At 31.3% G+C, this 21,281-nt stretch overlaps 1 protein-coding gene across 1 annotated transcript; it reads left to right on the forward strand.

Moving 5' to 3' along the window:
* Positions 1 to 85: 85 nt before the first annotated feature.
* LOC134278671 (receptor-type tyrosine-protein phosphatase epsilon-like) lies at positions 86 to 13,333 on the forward strand (the record flags this gene model as incomplete). Its single annotated transcript, XM_062760971.1, has 15 exons — positions 86 to 191; positions 5,251 to 5,318; positions 6,088 to 6,124; positions 6,414 to 6,511; positions 7,296 to 7,424; positions 7,733 to 7,890; positions 8,120 to 8,255; positions 8,547 to 8,669; positions 8,785 to 8,842; positions 9,015 to 9,061; positions 10,076 to 10,210; positions 10,449 to 10,568; positions 10,951 to 11,102; positions 11,705 to 11,840; positions 12,246 to 13,333. Coding segments are annotated over 15 exons (1,602 nt in total), but the record flags the coding sequence as incomplete, so codon positions are not given.
* Positions 13,334 to 21,281: the final 7,948 nt, after the last annotated feature.

The raw sequence follows: 21,281 nt of genomic DNA on the forward strand, positions 1-21,281 counted from the left end.
TGAAAATGCTTTTATTTATCACTTGTTCTGTCCATATCTCGTATTTATTAAAATATAAAATTTGCAGTAAATTTAAAATTAATATTTTCTTGTTTTATTAAAGGCTTTACCAGAGGGAGATATTAACCGTTGCAGTGTTGGAACTTTGGAGAAAAATATTTTGAAAAACAGATTTAAAAACACACTACCTTGTATGTATTTTGATGTATATTTTTTTAACATAAAAAAAATGTTTAGAGAAAGAATTGGTCTTTAATAGTATGCATTCACGTCATTAACCGTCGGGTGGCGCTGCGGTATTAGAGGTGGTTACGCACACGTTTTGATTTGTCAAGCGCTTGACTGTGTGTAAACAAATGGTAGCGTTGCGAGACACTGTGATTTCTCCTGGACATATACCTCCATATTAATTAATTTGTAACGAATGTCAACTCTCTGTGTTGTGCCAGGATGTTGTAGAGGTTGCGGACACTCATTATTTTCAGATCTTCAGACGAAAAGTGACGCTAAATCGGTCATGAAGATGATCAATTGATTATGGAAGCTTCAGGTAAACACGATGTCGCTTGTCACCAGAATTTCAGAGTCGGCAATATTAAGAATTAGATTTTTGGCAAAATATTGATTTTGATTAATTTTAATTAGTATCTTACGAAGTATGTGTCATTAAATCATATAGATTTAACCGGGAAAATGAGTTACTATATTCAGTATAAAACATATTGACTTGGTGACTTTTTAACTTTGTCGTTAAATTGAAAAAAATTGCACACCCTTTTTATTATTTTTTTTTCGTCAAAAGACATTTGATTTATTTATATTAATAGTGTCTTAATAGCTTGACAAATGGCAATATTATTTAATATATTATTTCAAAAGTTTGAAATCTAACTAAAATGTCTAAATTAGCTTTTGTTGCTTTGTGATTTTGTTGTGATACAGACAGACGCAGCACTGGTAAATGTAATAGGATTAAATCTGATGAATCTAATGTACACTGGCAGTTTTCTTTTAAAAAAATGTACAAATAGAGTGTATGATGTGCTTATGTGCCCATAGAATAACTTATTTTGTTAGCAAATAGAATAAGTACTGTAATTTATAATTTGATATCAAAATTCAATGTTAAATTTTATTATACATTTTAAATTTCATTACCAGAAATAATGAGATATTTTCCCCTGCTTTTTTAGTATGAGTAGGGTCTTTGGTTTTCCTTTTTATTTATTGGTAAATATTGATTATTTTATATAATATTCTACTTTAATTCAATACAATTTCAGAACAAAAATAAAATTTGCCCGTTTCCTTGTTTACAGGAGATAAAAGTAGACTAAAGAAGGATACAGTAAAATTGACATCCAGTTTTGGACTTTAAAACTCCAGCAATACAAGTCCTACAGCTCCGTTTCTGCAGTCAAGACAATACGAAGGTACAAAGACTGAGCTGTTCCTCAAGAGATGTGAACTAAAGTGTGCATCATGAAGTTTAGACCAGTATCCCAGCCATATTCTTTAACAAAGAGATGAAAAATTCAGTGCAAGCATTTAAGCTGTTGAAGACTCTATCCGAATGACTCTTTCTCATATTAGTTCATATTGTAGAAGCTATTAGCATGATTAGGCTATTAAGTGAGATGTGCTTAGAAATAGAAGATGTACAACTATTATTTTTTAAATTTTAGAACACAAGTACAAAGTTTTAAGAATTTTTGACACATGTTTAATTTTTAGAATAATTAAAAAAATCTTTTTGCTTGCTTTGAAAAAGAATTAAAAATGATTGTACATGTATTATGAATTCTGTCAGTGTGGAATCTTTATATTCATGTTAATTTGTGAGGTTCAATGTTCATGGACAAGAAAAATCGTTCATGGGTATGTAATTTTGTGGATTATAACTCATTGATAATGTAGATTCAATCAATATGTTAACAAAATCCATGATCAAGAGAGACTCGTCAAATCCACGAACATTGGTTTACAAGAACATTGTACATGCATGCTCAAATTTAAGTACTAAAGGAATAAACATGTATAAATATTTAATACAATCTTTATTGTTTTATTTATTTACAGCCATGAATACAATAAGCAAAATCCTTAACAGAGAAAAGTTCAAGCTATGGAAAGATACTGTACATGTACATAATTTGGCGTTTTCAAAATTTAGCGCAATCAATGGATATGGAGTTGTTGGCATAGTCATGAATTAGCGCTACAAATATTTGTGTCGTATATTCTAATTATAAATGAATTCTTAGTGGTATTAATGAAATTAGCACATCCTCTTTTGCGCAAAAGCAGCCAAAATATAAAGCCCGCTATTTTACCTACACATAAAGTAAATTCTTTTCAATGTCAATTTTTGTACTTGTGTAAGAGTTGTATATTTTAAAACAAAGAATGGGTGGACTTAACTGGCCAGAACAAATGCCGTAAATTTAAGTTTTGTAAAATGTATATTTTTTCCCATCATATAAACCCCCGATATCTTAACTGTATATTCACAGTACGGATGTGAATTTAAAACACTCTTTTCGATGTAAACTAAATAAATATCGAAAGCATGGTGCCTGAAGATTTCTTGAATATCAATAGATAATCAGGGTCACGCGTTTATCATCGTCTGAATACATAGTCAGCACATGTTTGTCGGCTGTTCTTAAGAAAACTGTAGTTGTATATTGAACAAAATTATGTTATATTAAAAGGAGAAGAGCCGACAAAAGTGTGCTCATATTTAATTTAATAAAAAACATGTTCAAAACAAACTTCTCGCTTCCATTGAAATGTCTTCGATTGACCTTTTAAATATTACAATTCGTCACGTGATGTCCACCTGAGAGTGTACTCCTGAAAACAGTTACATTGTATTCTTCAACCTGACCTCAATCTAAATCATGTCTTTGAGCGTGTTTTGTTGCCGTTTTCAGAGTTTAGCAAATTAAATATTGTTTTAATTTTGCGTGTCATCACATTTTTAAAATAATTTCATATTGACATCGCTGTAAAATGCTAAACAGGTATTTGAATGTTTGGAAAGAGAGAGGGAGAGAGAGAGATGTCAACAATGACACCGATCGATAGCCCCGCCTCCTATAAATATTGATTGTGTGATATAAAAACCACTCCGGGTACATGTCGAATTCCGGAAGACGACACTCATGTATCGTTGCTTCAATTTTGATACACGACAACTGCGTATTGTTTTTGCACAAATGTTCCACCTAATTTAACCAAGTATATGTTGCTCTTTCCATTGCACATAATTTATTTTAGATTCACTTCATTTACAGATTGTAAGAGGAGTCACAAAAGATTCAAAATAGGGCGTTAAGTCCACCCATTCTTTTATGTATATATATATATATAAAAAAAGTTTTTACCACGGCTGAGATTTGAACCGGGATTGTCATGATTTGTTATTCAAGGAGCTCTGCGTTAACCACTTGACCACTGCGGATTACGTTCAGTGTCATAGCAAAGATGTTATGCAATGAATATTTTTTTAATCTGTATACTCTCCAAATAATGCAACTAGGTATAATAGGTTTTGTGTAATTTCATAGTAATGAAAATATTGTAACTTGTATTTCACATTATTTCCATTTAGAATATGATATTGGTTTTGAAAGAGAAGTTTTTGAATAAATGTCAAAACGTGGTCATCATTGGTCATTGAGATTATTTTTCTCGTGTGCGCCATTTGTGAATTGTTTTCGAAACAAAGACTCCTGTAGAGAAGAACTTAGTAAGTATTGAGAAATGTAATGAGATGTAATGAGAAATGAAGATGCATATAGAGTTACTAAGAGTGTGCATTATGATGTGATATATATTTTAAGATATTATGAAAGTGCATGATTATGAGACTGGATTATATTTACTAAGTATACATGTAGCTACTGACTATGAAAAAAAATATGTACAGAACAAATAAATTTCAAATTATTCATATGCACTATAAAGTATAAGGGCTCATATTAAATCTGTGTGTGTTTGTTGCAACATAAAAAAATTGTCTAATGTCCCTTTTAAGAATTTTTACTCATATGGAAACACCATCATTTGCTGATGGCGGACTGCAAATATACCTATTCTCGGCACTGTGGGCCATTGAGCAGTGATGGATCTTTTTTGTGCCAACACCTATAAATCTCAATTTTTTTTAATTTAAAAAAACAAAACAAACAATAATAGGCTGATCAGAAATCAGTAACTTATCTTTATCCAGTATCAATGAATGGCCACCTAATCTATCTCTGTGTAGGATCTGGAGAGTCTTTTGGTGAGGGTTGAAATATGATGTTTGTGTTTGTTTCAGTTTTGTTTATTATGATTTTTTTGTAATCTGTTCAAATAAAATCAATGTTTAGTTTGTATTTGCCTTGCAATGAATATAATGTTGCACTTTATAACCCTTGATGATCATTTGGGACGTTGCTCTTTTAAACAACGACGAAATGCAACAGCTAGACTGAACAGTAATTGTAACCAGTGTAGACCTACATGTACACAACCTAGCTGTGCGATGATTGTCACGTAAAAAGGAATAAATAACAAAATATAGCTATAAACATTCATATCATATATTAATTTCATTTGAATATAGTGTTTGTGTAAGTGGTTAAGATGATAATACATCCGACAATCTACAAAAATGTCGATTGTAAACTCAATGCTTTGTCGTTGTACTATCTTCGTCACATAGGCATGTTACACTCGATAATTCTTAGAAAGTTTCCATAAATGTATATTATTTACAAAAAATAAGTACCTAATATTCGGATAAACCTTTCTCCCGGTTGTGACAACTCGATTAAAGATCGATTCAGCCCCTCCGTTTGGCATGGTTTAGCTCCAAGTTCGAGAACACGTCCATTTGTTTACATTGTTACAAGCGCCGCGGTGATTAAAGCGTTTACGTAACCACCTCTAGTACACCAGCGACACCTGACGTCATAAATATGACGAATGAGTCCTATTTAAAATACAATACTTACTTTTCTACTGGTTTTTTTTTGCGCAACATTTTTCTTCAAATAGATAGTTTAAAAGTGAAAAAATAATCATTTGAATTGTACTGTCATCAGAAACAATAAAAATGAAAATTGCACTTTTGGAAAAAAGAAAAGATGACTGCAAAATTTCTATGGAAAATTTTGAAAAAAAAAATCATTTCATTGATATCTTTATTAATGTTGTTTTGCCAAAATATATTGAAAAAAAATGTTTTATCACATACAGATGATCACTCAAGGGTAGTTTTAACGGATCCTCATGGCGAAGATTACATCAACGCTAACTTTATTCCAGTAAGTTAGATATCTTAATTCTATATAATATATTTTTTTAAAATATTTACTTTATCTTCATTCCATAAGTATCCCTACGAAAGATTTGACGCTAGCTGTTACAAAAGGAAACAAATCAATCAGCACAAGGTTAAAAAAAATGAATATTTGTTATAACCTTGTTTCATCACACACTCTTTCAGGACGATGGCATGTTCGTCTGAAAAAAAAAATGGCGTATATACCGTGCATTTTACTTATTGCTTAATAATCACATATGTTTACATCCATTAAGATTGTTTTCCCTGTATACATCTAAGCGTATTTCAGAAAACAATACCCGTTGTCGGATTGCTGTATAATTTTTTTAACGGACTATGATATTTTATCATATGTTCGATTAGTCAAACGTGGGGTTGCTCGTTCCTCAATGGCACCTGAACGTTTCGGGGGTTCCAGACTTGCTCTCTCTCTCTCTCTCTCTCTCTCTCTCTCCCTCTCCCTCTCTCTCTCTCCCCTCTCTCTCTCTCTCTCTCTCTCTCTCTCTCTCTCTCTCTCTCTCTCTCTCTCTGACATATATTTTGTTGTTTAGACACCGAGCCTGAATACTCTCTGTTTCTTTTTTTCTATTTTTAATGCTTGACAACATATTTTGTTTCTGTACGACTTAAGTGCGACAATTTATTATAATTTTCATTTCTATAATTATTTTTGAGTGTGCTAAACCATATAAAAAATATGTTTCAAGTCACCAATGAATGATGCAAACATAATATTTGATTAATTGTAGAGTATGCTCAGAGAGAAAGAATACATAGCATGTCAAGGTACATTTCAAATGAGTGTCAAAATAAACATTTTTTTATGAACTCTCTTCAATGAAATGCTCTACTGTACAAAAATGTACGGATTTCGGTATTTCTATATATGAATTCATTTACGACTTTTCGTGTTGAATTTAATTATTTAGCTAATTGTTTACTGGCATCAAACAGATAAAAATTATTTTCCTCGTCTTAAAATCTTAAGTGATATTAATCAATAATGTAAATGAAAAATGTTTTATTGTTGTTATGTCTTCATAATCAATATTTAATTTAAATAAATGTTTGTTAGGTCCAAAAGCAACAACTGTGAAGGATCTATGGCGTATGATCTGGCATGAGAAAGTGACCACCGTTGTTATGCTTACCGGCATCATTGAGGGACAAAAGGTATTGAATAAATCATTATAAGCTGCTTCAGTGTCTGATTGACAATATCTACATGTATATAGATTTTGAAGACCAGGGTTTTCAAAACTCTATTGGAATTCCAATGGGTGCTACATCGATACGATATACCGGTATCCTGTTGAGTTTGAAATAAACTATACCATGTAGTAATAGTCTAACACATCTGTTTCATATTTGGATATTTAACTTGAAAAAGATTTATATGGTAATATAACTATCGAACTTTATGATTAAGGTTCTGACTCTAACTTTTCATCGTCAACTTCCCTTACTAATGAAGTAATGTTTCTTCGTAACCTGCATACGCAGTTTATGTTTTTCAGTTAATATCCAATTCACTTTAGTATGATTTCTGTACAATTTTTTTTAAAGGGGGTTGGTTACTGACAAACACGTTGATGATATGAATCAAGAAGTTCAGCAGTCTCTCTTTAAGTCATACATGTAAATTCACAGTCAATATATACAAGGTCATTCTCTGGTTATAAAATCAATCACTAAATTAAATGCTGGCATATGTTTTTCAAACAAATTATAAAGCCATTGTACACCATTTTACCGATATTTCACGCTCATGACATGGGGCATACGGCGGGTGTAACCGATCGGCAGGATACATGCATGTTCACTTCTCCACGGCACCTGTTGTCCCACCTCTTATGGCTTAGAGATTCAAGATTTTTTCTTTGCTCCAAAATTTGTAATGATTGATGATTTTTGATGTTGCATACTATTTGTTATCTATGTGTTTCATTAATAACAGAGAAAATGCGAGCAGTATTGGCCAAACCAAGGAAGAACAATCATATATGGAAAATTAGCTGTAACCAACAAGCAAGAAACAGTGTATGCGTGTTATACAGTGAGACATCTAGAAGTTCGGAACACTCAGGTATATAATAAATATTTCTTAACCTTTAAGCTCTACAACACACAAAAGTTTATTGGTTATGCCTGATTTATGTTTTTAGAATTGAATCACTAAAATTATTTACAATGCATCGCCCATTTTCACTGTAAAAGTTGCAAAGGCACTACATCATGAAATCGATCAGTTCACAAACTAATATCTCCTGCTACTTTAAAAACAATTTGAATCTTAATCAAGAGGCATACTTGTATACTCATACAGGAAACTAGTAAGAGAAACATCGAGTTCTATGCATCATTCTCTGAAAACACTTGTTCATCATTTTTAAGGACAAAAATGGTGAACCTCGAGCTATGACCCATTTTCACTTTACTGGTTGGCCAGATCATGGCGTCCCGTCGACGTCACAGCTACTTTCATTTTACTTCAAAGTAAGAGAGCAGATGTCAAGAGAGAAACAGAAAAGACCTATTGTGGTCCACTGCAGGTATTATTTAAATAGTTTCAATTATCCTATATGCAAGATTAAATTATGTCAGGAATATCACTATGAATTAAAAAAAGCTTCAATGATTCCATTGCCAACACACTCAACTTCTTTCAGTACTTTGAGTAAAGGTCAAAATTTGAAGCCCTTTCGTTTTGCTTGTGTTTCGAGAGAAACGCTTTTAAATTAGTAATGTTTTTACGGTACTTTTTGTACATTGGTTTTATAGTGCAGGTGTAGGGAGAACTGGTACATTTATTGCTATAGATGCCCTGGTACAGTACGGGTTGAAGACCGGAAGTGTAAACATCACTAAATACGTCAGCATCATGAGAAGAGAGAGAATGCATATGATCCAAACATCGGTATTTTTAATTGTTTGTAGCAAATTGATCAATAATGTTTTCAACAATACTTGGTAAAAATTGGGAGATGAGGCTGAGAAGTAGGCGTCATGACATCTATTTAAAGCAAAATTTCCATTTGATAATTCATTTAAAAGAACGTTCATGGTTCGACCTTGTCGCTATTTCGCAAACTATTTTCGATTCTTATTAGATTTTCGTACATATTTTGCTAAAGATAATAAAACTCCTTTGTTATATATATAATGTACATTAACATTCTGAGTTGGAATTAATTTTCTCAAATTTCAGGGCCAATACATCACTGTTTACAAGTGCTTAGACGAATATTTCAACTTTCCACGTCATGTGATCTCACGTGACAAATTGACAAATCACATTGCAGATAAAGATGGACTGCACAAGGAATATACAGTAAATAAACAATCATTTAATACAATAATGTGAAGATAATTGAATGTTGTATTTATATAAGCAAATTGTATTACCTGTATCTTTAAATGCTCTACTTTATTCTGTACTCTATCAGGAGTTCGCCAATTACATCAGACAACAAAGGCAGTATGAAGCTATGCACGCTGTACAGGGTAAGATCTTACATATCTAGTTTCAGTTTTCACAACCTCTTGTAAACCTGTTCACAGAATAACATATTTAACAGTCAAGACACGATTTTGTGAACCGTTGATCTACAATAATTTTCACAGGATGGCCAATTCACTATTGTTTTAACTTTGTTATTATTAATTGATTTTATAGAAGCAGAGACAAAGACTAACCAACCATTAGTTGTAGAAGAATATCCTGTAAGTACCAAAAGCTTAACCTTCATCGTCGCCAGTGGATGTTCAATCCTCTATGGCAGGTGATCCCACCTCTGATATCTGATCATGAGTTTGCTCTGCTCAAAATTATGTTTAATAGACTTATGAGTTGAAATACTGTTTGTTATCACCATAGTTTGATGCAGAATAGAATATTCTCTTCAATTAAATAAAAGGCGTTTGAAAAGTGATTGTATTCCAGAGATACTTATTTATGAACGATAACTAATAGTATTCAAGAAGCTGTAATATCCATTAGACAATACAAATTTTGAGCAGAAAACTAGAAGATTAGAGGTGGAATCAGGTGCCATGAGGGGAGATGCATCCTCTGCCAAACTTCCATACATGGTCTGTGCTCCTTGCTATACCCCGCCTAAAAAGTTGGAGGGTATATAGTGATGTTTTCGACCGTCTTACGTTCGTTTGTTTGTATGTATGTTTGTTACACTTTGAAGTATCCATCTCTTATTTACAACTCTTCTTATACCACTGAATGAGACTTTCACAGAATCTTTGTTACATTGTGCCGTTGTGCACCTCCTTTTTTACGTTTTGATAGAAATTATATTTCGAGTTTCCCTTGGCAAAACATTGATAAAGCCATTGTTTCTTTTATATTGAAGGGTATCCATGTTTTATCCACAGTTCCTCATATGCAACTGAATAAAAATTAATTATAATCTCACAGAGTCTTTATGTTTTTGCAATTATGAACCTCTCATTCTACGCTTTCATCAGACTCTCATTTCGGGTCACCAGGGCAAAACATGGACTTTAATTGCTATTATAACCTTACAGGAACCCTAGGGGGTATCATTTAGCGAGCACATTGCCAACAGTACTTATATTATGATCGGGAAATAATAAAAAAAAAAGTAGACATCCCAGTGTATCAGTGAATAAATAATGGATTAACAATAAGCATAATTTTTTCTTAATGACAGCATTGATTTTCTGAGTGGTCTCGTTTGTTTTTTTTATATTCATATTTAGTCTATGTGGCTAGAGGATGGAATAATAGTGTGTCGCTATCCAAAGGCGAAAGAGGTTCCAGAGTTTATGGAGATATTAATGGATTGTGCACCATCTGTTGTTATGACCTTAGATTCTCTTGTTGAGCAGCTTACAGTATGTTTACAAAAATACTTAACTATTTTATTAAACATAATATATTTCTTTTTCTTTATTCTTCAATAAAATGCCAATAGAATGGAAAATGCTGTTCAATCGAGAAAGACTTTTAAATTTAATTACAAAATATGCAATATATTATTTTGATTTAAAAATGCCTTGCTACATATTTTAGTGTAAACAGTAAACTGCTATGAATTTCATATGTTTGATATTCCATTATTTAATTTTTCAGACAAAGCAGTGGATTCCAGAGGACCATGATTTGGTCGTCGGTAGATACGTTGTAAGGAAGACTAAGAGTAGGGTGGTCAGCCTCTGCAGAAGAATATCTACAACAAGGATTACTATTCAGGTACAGATACTAAAGTGGTATAAATAAACAAATGAAAAATTTCACATCTGTGTAATCCTTTTCACTGTGAAGATAGGTTTAGACCTCTATACGTACCACAGCTTAGGCAGATGGCTTGAAAATGATTAATTTAAATAGCCCCCGTCCATTGACATCAGAAGCAAATACAAACCGCACAAGTTTGTCATGCATAGAAGGTTCCTGACCTTTCGCTTGTAGAATTTATCATTTAGATGTAATTATCAAGGAATTAATTTACCATGTACCTAACTTTTAAACAATAATAAATGTAGGTATACATGTATTTATGTGTATTTTTAGCTTTATATGCTTGTTCTTTTTCTGTATATGTATATGTATGAATTTCTATTTTATTTCGAAGCATGGGGACGATGAAGAAATTGATGTCAGAATTGTACAAGCTATGCCATCTGACGATTCTGTGTATTCCAACACAACACAGTTTTCTGACATCATTGATGCCGTAACAAGCATGACACTGGATAGAGAAAAGCCAATTATTATTATACACAAGTTTGTTTTAAAACTTTTTTATCTATTGGTATTTTCAATATTGTGAAGTTAAATATTTATATTTAGTAGCATATAGATACATGTATATACCATTTTCGAACGAATATTCATTTGAAAATGTACATGTACGAATAAAAATATTTATCTTTAAAATAGCTAATTTATCAAAATTTTCATATTATTTATACCGCAATTTGATCAAAATATCAAAGGATTGGGTCTCCTCTGAGTTCAGATGCAAGATTTTAAAATGGGCTGCTTCTTTAATTTTATTTTTTATTCAAATTTTCAAAAACAAAAACCGGCAAACATTCTTTTTTTTTGTCTCTGAAACAATTCAGTGTAAAAAAAAGAAAGAATCTGATAAATTTTCAAAAGACCTAACAAAAAAACGTTAACTATGCAAATTAGTATGAGCGTTAACAGCCAAATAGTCAATAAAATACAATTTAGCAAAAGGGGTGGCATCAGGTAGGTTGAAGAAGTAAGAATCCCTTTTGACATATCACACAATTTGTGTGCTTATTACCATGATAGGGAAAACGAAAATCCCCTTTAATTATTCAGTGTGAAAATTTATCATACATATCTGTTTTCTCTAGAGAAAACAACACCGAAGTTCTGATGGCAGCGATTGTGTTAAATTCCCTACATCAGCTGATGTATGAAGGAGAAACAGACATGTGTTTTATGGCAAGATGTCTACAGGCTTACCAGCTCTCTGCCATACTTAGCTATGTGAGTAAATGAAATCGTTTATTTATATTTCTAACACTAGATCTCATAGACATTAAGCAACTTATTTAATGAATATTTTGTTATAGAACATTTTTCTTTATTTATTACAAAATATTAAGAAATATTCTATCCTAAGAATGAGAACCGTTGTAATTTATATATAGACTTCTTTGCAAGAACATTGAACCTAAATACGTCAAATAACATATAGACATAAACTACATGTTCAAAGAGATAAAGTTTTGAAAAGCAAAGTTTGAAAAAAATATTTTATAGAATATTAAAATCAAATTAAAGGTTTAAATATCTATATCTCCCTTTGAATTTTTGTATTCTACACCAACTAAATGGAGATGAATAATATCATTTGACATTTGATAAAATGAATTTAATCCACCTATTTAGGAACAATTTGAGGAGTGTTTCAAACTTCTGCGCAGATTTTCAACAAAAGAGATCATAGTGGAGAAAACCGAAAGACAAGAAGATCTTTACGCAAACTGAAAAGAATGAATGTTTTGCTGCACAGTTTGCCAAATTAACAGGACCCACTTGCATTCTTATGTTCATGTATTAAATAACCTACTTTTTTGTTTTATGTTGCTCTTGACAAATTCAGCCTTTAAAATGAAAATTAGAATTAACATTAAAACTTCAAAAGGTCAAGATATAGTAGATAAAGGATGCATACAGATTTATCAAATAGGAGAAAACAGTTCTTTCAATAACACTTTGCAATTATGACTTGGTAAAATAAAATGTTTCCGGATATTATTTTTGGATATATTATGCGGGATAACATGTTTTAAACAATATTTTTCAATGAAAAACAAGGTCAGATATAAATTTTAGATACAAAATGTATACACAGATGTAAAGTACGAAAAAATAAGCTTAAATCAATTTTAAAGTCATAAAGGATCTAGCATTAAAAAGACTCATAAACTAGATATTGACCTTAAGTAAAGGGCACGAAGCCTTGTTTGGAGTTGCACTTCATCTGAGAACGTACTTTCTTCTCTTTGAAGTATTTACGATGGAATTTTTTTTTTCTAGTACAACCTTGTTCCGCATATCCATCAATGTCTTTTTACTGTAGAATTATTCTTCCTAGAATAACCTTTCGAATAAATGTGCCATAGTTACATTATCCAATGTAATATATTGAAAGGACTTAACATTGAATGGAAGTTTACAAGAAACTATTCACTTCGAAAGTTTTATAATGGAAATAATGGTCGTCTTAATATAAATAAGCTTATGATTTTGATGTATTCTATGTATTATGGTGCTAGATTAATTCATTTACATGTAACTACAGGAAATGTGTATTTCTTTTAATAAGTTGGGTAATGATACATTCATTATTGTATCCTACGCTGTATCATGTGGTTAGTTTTGTCAACATTTTTAACCATTTTTAAGGATAACGGTGTCATATTCATTATAATATCGAATATTTAACTTTTTTAAATAAAACATATCACTCGAAATGGTTTTTTTTTTACTTTTAATATTTCAAACGAAACAACGGTTCATAACTGCATAATGATTCTCCTTTTTCGTTGCTAAGTAAATTTAATTTATTTCTTTGTTCACATTTAACCTTGGGTTTAAATTTTAAAGGAAATTTTTATATGATTACATGTATATTTTGAATAAAGCTTCTTTCGCATGAACCAGGCTTAAGTGAGGGATACTACTCTCAGCAATACACTAAGTATCCGAAGAGGTGGAATATGATGAAAAGCATACAGACGACTGTGAAATATGAAGTCGGCCCGATTACGTGCTAATGTAGAATCAATCGGATAGTGCGTTGTGCATAATAATTTACTGAAGATAACAATAAAATCTATGTATCAGATTTTTTTTTTATTTCTTACTTTTACTGAATATTACATGTCTTGTATATGTTCATTAGTATTTTTTTAACTTCTTTGTTTATCAGTCGTCAAACACAGCTTAGCATATCACACATACAGACTGACTTTTAATTTAATAAATTTTAAATCAGTAAAGCATACAATAACTAAAAATCAATAATCAATAATGCAATATCATTTTTTTTTCAAAAAACATCTTGTTTAGAAATAATACGAACAATGAAATATTTTCTTCATTTGTTTTTATTGAAATTATCCGAGCTGAAGCTGATATTATTGCAGACAAAAAAAATGTTTTTTTTTTCTGCTAAAGTTTCAACATTGATTCCAACAAAAAAGACAAAATAACGCATTTTACCAATAATACGTGACGCACCCACCAAAAACCTTCCTTAACGAAGAATTTTGACATTTTCATTTTTTTATTGATTCCTGTAGAGTGTTTTTTTCTCTTTCATTTAATGTATAACATGACATATACTTCTGTGTATAAATGTATAAAATATCGCATTACAAAGACGGAATATTAACTTTGACGTACAGTGTACGCATGCGTAACTGCATGAATTGTCAGAACGTAAAATAGTAAAATAACGTGAAGTTATATAATGATTTGATAATATTTATATTTTCAATTTTTTTGATTTGATTCCCTTGAAAATACCAATAATTAAGATTTTTCATCGTAATAATAAAAATAAACATTATAAACTATATCTTTGAAAACCGAAAAGAGGGAAGGGGGTGGCACCAAAATGATTGACAGGGGAAAAAAAACAAAACTCAAATCAAAAATCTTCTCTTCCTCCAAAAGATATTCCAATTTTTGGCTTTTTTTAAACCAAGAAAATGGCAGAAATCTACATCACTGCAACAGTAAGGAAATAAGCAACATGTAGATGAAAAAAAATCTATTATGGTAGTACAAGCAATATACACGGCTTCCTATACTAGCTTCGGCTGGTGGGATAAACCTTAAGATCAATTGGTATAGCTGCCTGGAATGGCAAGCCAGAGGCCTCGAGTTCAATCCCAATTACGTAAGCAGGGGCACTTAATTATATCTGTTACATTATTAAAGTAGTTATCTTAAAAAAGTTCCAGACAGCCCCAACCACCTTCTCCCCCCGGACATCAAAAATCTGTTCAATACACAGAGTAAAAAGAAAGTACATGTATTGTCATAGTTTACATTTAAAATACATGTACATGTACCTGAGTTTCTAAAGAGTGCAATAGGTTTTTTTTTTATCTAAAGCTATCATAACATTTCTTATACCACAAGTTTATACTATTTACATGTTTGAGTTTCAAATGTTTAATGCGGGGAAAATGTATGCAGAATTACGAACTCATATTTAAAGCCTTTATGGCTTATTGATATTCTGATATTCTCTAATAAATTTTATTTGTCTCCTGTAGTGCAGTTCGATCCTTTTCTTTTTTTTTTTTTTGGTGTCGTTATGAAACCAGTCCTTAATTTGCAAGAAGGCCCACATGATTTTAATAACTTTTGGAAAATTACAACCCGTAGAATATGAGGCTAAATCTAATCTTCATTCTTACAATCCTAAGAAAGAACATGCGCACATTATGATTTATTTTAATCATATCAAATATTAGTTGCTTTTGAGTATAGGTTAAAACATGCCAGGTACGTATAGCAACAAGGAGGGGGGTGTAGGGGGTGTAGGAAGAAACCATTGGAAAAAGTCCCCCGCCCCTCCCTTCCCACGAAATAGGATTTTCAAGCTTGGGAAATTTCTAATTGTTAGTCAACTTTTTCAGATAAGAAAACAAACATTTCTCTGGCTGCCCCCCCCCCCTTTACAAAAAAGATGCTACGTCACGGTATGCCGGTTGAAATCGCAACAGAAAGTAATATAATTGGTAAATCATTCTTAATATTTTTCCATTATCGTAAACAGGGGGGAGGGGGGTCTCGGCTATTACATCCACGCTTAATTAATTACCTGAACTAATTAAACAAGAACAAAGCACACATGTACAATCGTAAGTTTTAATTTTTGTTATTTTAAAAATAAATGAATTTATAGTTTTAATTAATACAGATGTTTTTTTTATATACGTGAAGCTGTATGAATGGGTTAGTTGATCAAGCACGCAATGTTCAAGCCGATCACTTTTGCAGGAGAAAGTTATTGAAATTGTTTTAGTTTGTTACATGTATGTATCAAATTTCGTGTAATTGGTAGTAAAATTCCATAATTTGAAATTCATATATTCATTTAATAGCAGTTCAACACAAGCAAACAAGATTATTATTCTATTGTCCAAGGTATAGATGTTAATCTTAGTTAAATGTTGGTTGTAAAATCTTTTATTGAGTAATTCAATAAGGATTGGGCAACAGGCAAGGCCTATGTACACCCTCTCCTTGTATAATAAATCAAGATACAATAGTAGGTAATAATACATGAACATGATAATCAATAAAATTATAATGAAAAATAAACATTCACAATCAAGTTTTATTCAACAATATTATATTTCAAAAAAGATGACAACCCCCTAACTGTATACATATTATTTACATACTGTTCCTGCTTAAATAATACAAACATTTGGAAAAAAAATAATTATACATTTAATATAACAGTGTCCTTAATTTAGTCTTTTAGAAGATTTAATAAATTCTTGTACATATGAAAATATTTTACAATTTGTTTGATAAGAGTATTGACATTTTCCTCTTAGAAGAGCGTCGAGTTCAAAAACAACATCAATATCATTTTTTTTTTTTTTTACCAATAAGTTTCTTTCAACATTTTACGATGGGCAGTTGATAAAATAATGTTCAGTATCTTCAGTATGAAATCAACACTTTTGACATGATTGTATATCTGATAAAAAAAAATGATTTTTTAAATGTGCATCAAGATTACTAGCATTGTTTCGCAACTGACAATGCAAGATATTTTCTTTTCTATTACCAAAGTTAAAGTACCTACAAGGTTTATTAGTTGCTCCCCAAATCTTAAGCTTTGTTTTAAAGATATCTAATGAAGGAGAGTTTTTACATCTTTACATCTTCACTAACACTGTTCCAAAGTTTTATTATAGTACGACATTGTTTTGCAAACTGGTATACATAAGTTATTACATCCAGACCTTAGGTTGTAAGCATGTTGAACAGGAAAACAAGGTTGAATCAAATCATACAAATAATCGGGTGCAGAACCATTAATCATTTTATACATCAATTGAAGTTTGTGTTTTTATCTTTAGCTTCTAAGATATAATGGTTCCCATCCTAGTTCACCATACAAACAAGTTCTGGATGAATTAATTCTAAGCCCAGTAATAATTTTGGCAGCTTCTATCTGAACTTTTTCAAGCAATTCTGAACTACTTTGGGTACAATTATCCCATACAACATCAGCATATTCTAAAATTGGTCTTATAAAGGCGAAATAATTTTTCATTAGTGAATTTCTATCAGTAATATGTTTCAGTAACCTAATTATATTCAATCTTTTACATGCCTTTTCATATATATTCAATATATGATTATTCAAGAACCATCTGCTTGAAATTGTTATCCTTAATGAACATGGGTATTTAATTGTATTATATAATCACCTCCATATCCAAACTGAATATTAGGATAACTTATGTGTTTTTTAGTAAAATCAACATTAACAGTTTTTTCACTATTGAAATCTACAGCCCAAGCTAATCAATGAAAAAACATTTGAACTGACATCTCTAACTACATGTAACTGGAGGATAATAATGAAATGGAATATAGTGTGCAAGTAATAGGCTTGAACAAAACTAAATGGAGAAAAATAAAACAAAACTAAATGGAATTCAAACAAGAATAAACAAAAAATCAGGGATGGCAATTTGTAACCGGTTAATCGATCAATCGGTCGGAACGATGCTAATCGGTTAGAAAATCCGTAATCGGTTAGTCGGAAAAAATAAAATATATATGTAAATTTGAGTGCAGTTTCCTTAAAATCCCTTCAGTTTTTGTTTTTTTTTTTTATAGAAAGGAAAGCGTTCCATAGATTTTTGTTTAGTGTTTTACACATCTTAAAATTAAAAAAATTCGGAGAAAATTATAGCTCTTCAGATTGAGATCGCAGGGTAATTGATCAATTCGTGAAGTGTTAATGACTGTCTTTATAACATCACGCCGTTACCCAGATAGTCCTGAGTATTTTTTTTTGATAACAAAAACATCACCGTTAAGCACTTTTAATTATAGTATGTCTTTATTTTTGCCTTTATCTATTAAATTTTATTATTATAAAGATCATTGTAAATTGTAAATGAAATGAGAGTTCAGACATAAACTAGTTCTGATTATTGTGACAACGCAGAATTAACTTTTTTAACATCCGCGTTGGAATATTTATCCCTTTCTTATTTCTCAAATAAGAATCATGGTTTTCTTAATTTTTTCGTGTCTGTTGAAATTGAAATAAAAAATACTGTTATGTAAATAAAATTCCCCAATCAAAATAAAACACAGTGTAACTTCTAACACCTTTGAAGAAAATGTCAAAATGTACATGTATATCTTGATACGACTAACCGGTTAATCGGTCGGAAAGTTTTGCGGTTAACCGATTAGCAATTCTGCAATCGATTGCCATCCCTACAAAAAATGAACAAAAAATATATGCAAATGAAAAACAAACTTTGAAGAACAAAAAGTGTTAACATATGTACACACTAAACAGCTGTACATAATAAAAATACCACATATAGATGCTTGGGATGTAATAGTTTATTGTTAAAATTTCACAGGTTTAAAACCCAAGCAAACCATTTTCAAAAAAGTGAAATTTCTGAATGTGTCCATAGAACAAATTCGAGCAACAAGTACTAGCCCATGACTCCAGTATATATTAAACATACACACAAAAGGATTAAGATGATTCTTAAGCATGTAAGTATTGAGAGAGTCAGTAAATTACTGTAAATTTCAGGATTTATATTTGCAAATAAACAAGTCAGTGTTAAGTTTCATACATACGTTCACGTTTTCCGTGTACTAAAAATAGACTTGGATTTTCCCTTTCGGAAGAAAGCGTCTATGCGACGTTGAAGGTAAACACAGTTTTCGAGACAGACAAGAGAACAAATGGTTTAAGTTCAAATTCTATCAATAAAAGTGGAATATTCTGTGGGATATTATGTTTCTTTGTGACTTAACAAGTTAATTATGAGCACAGTTATTAAACACACATATTTGTAACGTGTCGAGCGGAATAATAAAATAGCAATCGGGGATCGTACCTTGTCGATTCAAGGTTTTGGGGGATGATTTCCAATATAATATAATTTTTCTTAATAAATGATTGACAAATGATTGATTACAAAGGCCTGCAAAATATACAAATAAATGGCCAACCTTATCTAGGTTAATAATCACGACGACAATATTCAAAGGTGAATCAAATAATTACAGATGATTATGGCAGTGGGTAGACTATCCCTAACGCTGGCCAACCTCGGACTGACGCTTGTACTGCAGCCTTATTCAAGACACAGTCAGTACAAAAGACAGCCCTTCAACTGCTTGCACACTGCTAGCCTTATTCAGGCAGACACACTGCACACAACAGCCTGGTTGCCAGACAGATCGGCAAGACGAATTACAGGTCTGGTGGCTAACCTCCGTTCCTGGTTAGCCTCTGAGTGGCTTGCCACTCCAAAACATAACAGCCTTTATTTATTAAAAATTCATGTAGACTACACCTTATTTATTTTATAAGGTGGACTTCTTCTGTAAGCTGACTTTATTTTGTTAAGTCTCACTTACTGCTGTTATGGTTCGCACACGTCTTACTCTTAGCACAGCTTGCGCTGGAATGAACACACTATAACGTGGATTCAGCCTTTATATACCTTTTAAAGAGGATGTTTACATTCACATCCTAATCATCGAACCTAAATGATTACAATATAAATTTCCGGAATATTACATATTCACTTTTCCGTTTGAATAGACTCGGCACATATTGCACTGTGGACCACTTTAGACAAATCTTTATCGGGGATATAATTATTAAAGGTTAGATAAATCCTTGATATTGAAGATTAAAATAAAATCATTACAAAGAAAATTTATAACCTCTAAAATGTTTAATTGAAACTTTTATTCTGCATTGATGTTCTAAGTTCAGAGGGCTAAATGAGCACCGGAGACTGCGTTACTACATACAACAGTTTGATTCAGCAATCTTATAAATGGCCGACATTATGCTGTTTTCAGGAATCCAAAACTTTAAAGTTAGTATTTTTTCTTTGGTAGATAAACCATGCTCAAAATGATGATAGGTCGGGATGTTTTAAAAGTGTTCAAACAATTTTCATTAATTTGTAACAATTTGTATTTAGATCTTATTATAACAGTTTAGCGATGTATCATGTTTTCCAGTTTCACATTCCATGTATTATTGGTATGTAGAACCTCAGCAAACGGATTATGAATACATAACAGTGCAGCAAAATGGCGGAAAAAGGTCAATAGACATATGTCCAATCTGCTTTATTCTCAATCATAAAATATCATAGAAAGTGGGACTGTAACTTACAAAATATGCGAGCATCCGTATATTCACGACAAAATTTGCACGAAGTCACCAAAGAAATGGAGCACACACGTGACACGGGAGGGGAGGGTCCGATTTTTTTCGTGTACAACATAAGAAGTTAAACAATACAACAATAACAAAATCAATTGAGAAACTCAAGAGTCCTTCCTTCAAAATATTCATTTTCAATCAACGGCTAAAAACTAAAATTCCGGAGGAAGTATCCAAATCAAATACTCTATGTTGTATCAAGAGAGAATTACATTTTTTTAAGTGAACGTAACTATTTATCAATATCCTTGGCAAGCTATCAAAGATTTTGTACAGTTCTTACTACTTGCACAGAAAAGAACAATGAAATGCGTTGCATTTTTCTAACTTACATCATCTACGGAAGTGAAAAGATGTAATAATTCAATTCTAGTTATAACGCGGTATTTGGTTGGATAAAGAAATTACAAGAAAAACATCGATCCGCCTTAGTTCATTTCAGAATTGTATTACATGTATCTGAAGTGATTTTTAATCGTCTTTTTTATACACTAAATGACGAAAAAATATATTAAAAGGAATTAATTAAATTGCTACCCAATTTATACGGTATAAACTGTGTTTACACTTTTAAAAAAATATAAACTGCACTGTTTACTGCCCCAACTCAGTCCATATCATGTATAAATTGGGTAGCTATTAAATTCATTCCTTAAATAAAAGAGAAGTAATTCATGTTATTTTTCACTGCATCTATTTAAATAAAATTCTTTTCTTAGTTTAATGCTCCTGTTTACTTTTTCTTTCATATGCATATATAGCGATGAAACAGCTGCATATTAAATAAAAACCCCTATCTATGATAACTTGTCTGTTTGGCCTTTTAAGATTAACCGACTAAAATCTTTTTAAAACCTCCAAAATATTCATTCAGGAATTTTCTCATCCCATCAACAACTATTTTTTTTTTATTTCAGAAATGCCTTCAA

This window comes from Saccostrea cucullata, unplaced genomic scaffold (assembly GCF_032062105.1).
Source record: "Saccostrea cucullata isolate Sc308-1 unplaced genomic scaffold, CSIRO_AGI_Scuc_v1 ctg11472, whole genome shotgun sequence".
Lineage (NCBI taxonomy): Eukaryota > Metazoa > Mollusca > Bivalvia > Ostreida > Ostreidae > Saccostrea > Saccostrea cuccullata.